Raw genomic sequence first — 2,413 nt, 5'->3', positions numbered from 1 at the left:
TTTAGGGTTTTAGTGGAAGCATCATTAGGATTGACAAGCCAAGCGCAAAATCAATACATAGAACATAATGTCTTTTTAACGAGTTTCGACCGTCTTATCTACATTCTCGGGGGCATGACTACGGAAGTTCGTCCCAAACTGTTTCCGTCGATCTGCGGTTACAACGGTAGTATCTTGTATTTAAAAGCCTATAAATAGGAGTCTAATTATAACTCTATTACTAATCCTACCTGATTACAAATCAAGTCTATACGTAACCAAACATGTATACATATTCGACATGTATCCCGATATATGTGGTGAGCCGTACTACGGAGCAGTGGCCAATTATGCTCAACCAGAGAATGCACCCTATCCTAGTGGTCAAGGCTTGAAATAGCACCTGACACGCGGCGCGGTGGTGGCAATGTCGGAGGGCGAAAGGGCGGTGGAGCAGTGGCAATGTTGGGAAGACCTGCCTGATGTTGAAGGTGTCAGCAGCAGCGAGCAGCAAAAATGGGTTGTGTGCGACTATCGTCTCAAATGAATCCTGCACTAGCTGCAAATGCAGGCTGAATCTGTAATTCCAGCGCCGAGCCTGCGCACGAGGCGAATTCGTGGGAGATTGAGAACACAGATTGACACGTTGAGCTCGGAGTTGTCTGTGTAAGGCAATGGCAGCGCGAGGTCAAGAACGATTTGCAGTTTAGCTGAAGCTGAAGGAAAGATGAATACCAAAAATACACGCCTCCAAGCTAGTAAAGTTTGTGCACCGGGGAGACATCGAAGCCGTCCTGTTCTGTGGAAGCCTGGAAAGGTAATTCAACCTTTTATTTTCCAGCAGTTTTACCTAAGCCGTGAACTCTTTCTAGTGAGTCTTGTCACAGGAGTATATTTGGACATATCTGGCACTATCATCCTAAGGGTGAGGTCCTCAAAACGATGGCAAATTCAGGCGAAAACGAGGATGAGCCTGGCGCAAATCATCCTAAGAATCTGTTTGCCGGAGTTTCGGCTTCAAGAAATTTTAAAGCTGAAAATCTTTGGCTACAAAAATTCGTGAATCTGAACCTGGGTACATTGATCATGTTTGTGTTAGCCATATTATTTTCATTTTAAATTGTAAATAAAGTTTTGAATTACTTTATTTTATCATATAAAATTAAGATTACGAGGTGGAGCTCTGCTAAACAAAATATAAGACAAAAATGGAATATATTAAGGCCATACTGCAGGGTGCTACCGGTCAAGACCTTTGGTGATCCAGACCATCCATCCAAGCACGGGATGCAACACAGCCGAGCTGCACAACGTCGCCGAGAACTCCATGTGCACGACCAGGAGGGTCACGCCGAGAATGCCTGTGACGACCACGAAGTTGGCAAGCTGGTAGGACCTCTGCTCCACGTCCTCGGCGACGCACGGGCCGTCGCAGAGGCAGCGCTGCAGGTAGGACTGAGAGGCGAGGCCGTTGAGGACGCGACGAAGATCGCCGACAGAGGCAGCGTCGAAGAGGACGCCGACCGGCTGCTCGCCGGGGGCGCCCGGGCGGAGGAAGTTGAGCGCCATGAATCGATCAGGCGAAGGTAAAAAGCGGGTGGAGGAAAATGGATGTTGGATGGAGTTAAGGGTGGACGACAGAGAATGCTTGGATTGTTGGTTGTGCTTGCGACGTGGCGGGTGAGGAGCCCTTTTGTAATGCGATCAGGAAATAATCCTTGAGATCCGCTCTCCTGTATTTACGAATTTTAATCTAATTTATAGCATGACATATGATAAAAATTAGTACAAAATTTACAGTATACATGGGTGAGAAAATAAGAAAGAAAATAAATTATCATGTATCACACTACAAATTTATAGGATCCAGAATAGTGACTAGATGGGGGTAATAAGCGCTGTTAGTGACTAAGTTACCAAATATAGGGGTGGGACTTCGGTCCTTTAAGGGGAAAACCTAAGGTTTCCTAAAGTGACGCGCTTATGAAAAACTATGCGATATCATTAATATTTATCGTCACTTCAGTTACAGTGCCGATCTATTTATAGTCCATACTCAACCACTCTAAACTATATTTTACAATGTTGCCCTCCTAACTACCATATTTCTGGCATATTTGAGGGTACTTTGGCACAATCCTAAGCACATTAGTATACAACTTTACCCTCCTCCCCTACACGGGCTCCGATGGACACCGTACTTTCGACTGAGCTCCCGAAGGTCCATTGCGGATGGAACCTTCGGCGCGCCTTCGATTGGCTTCATCATAGCATCACGGGCGGGACTTCGGTCTTCGTCCGAAGGCCTGCCAGAGGCTTCTCCTATCATGATACTTGGCGTCGGGAGTTGGCCTTCGGTTTAATCCCAAAGGCATGAGTCAGCTTGCTCGAAGGGTCTATTTGTCCTACATTTCCTGATAATGTTCACCAGAGG

General features: G+C 46.2%; 1 protein-coding gene across 1 annotated transcript; it reads right to left on the bottom strand.

Moving 5' to 3' along the window:
* Positions 1-1,177: 1,177 nt before the first annotated feature.
* LOC133896113 (uncharacterized) lies at positions 1,178-1,635 on the bottom strand. The gene has a single exon (XM_062336627.1). The coding sequence runs from the start codon at positions 1,546-1,548 to the stop codon at positions 1,219-1,221; it is 330 nt and encodes a 109-aa protein (XP_062192611.1). The 5' UTR covers positions 1,549-1,635; the 3' UTR covers positions 1,178-1,218.
* Positions 1,636-2,413: the final 778 nt, after the last annotated feature.

Source organism: Phragmites australis, chromosome 16, assembly GCF_958298935.1.
Source record: "Phragmites australis chromosome 16, lpPhrAust1.1, whole genome shotgun sequence".
Classification (NCBI taxonomy): Eukaryota; Viridiplantae; Streptophyta; class Magnoliopsida; order Poales; family Poaceae; genus Phragmites; species Phragmites australis.
This window is presented reverse-complemented; position numbering and strand designations above follow the sequence as displayed.

Coding starts and splice junctions, on each gene's coding strand:
- LOC133896113 (XM_062336627.1), bottom strand. CDS start 1,548: ATGGCGCTCAACTTCCTCCGCCCGGGCGCCCCCGGCGAGCAGCCGGTC.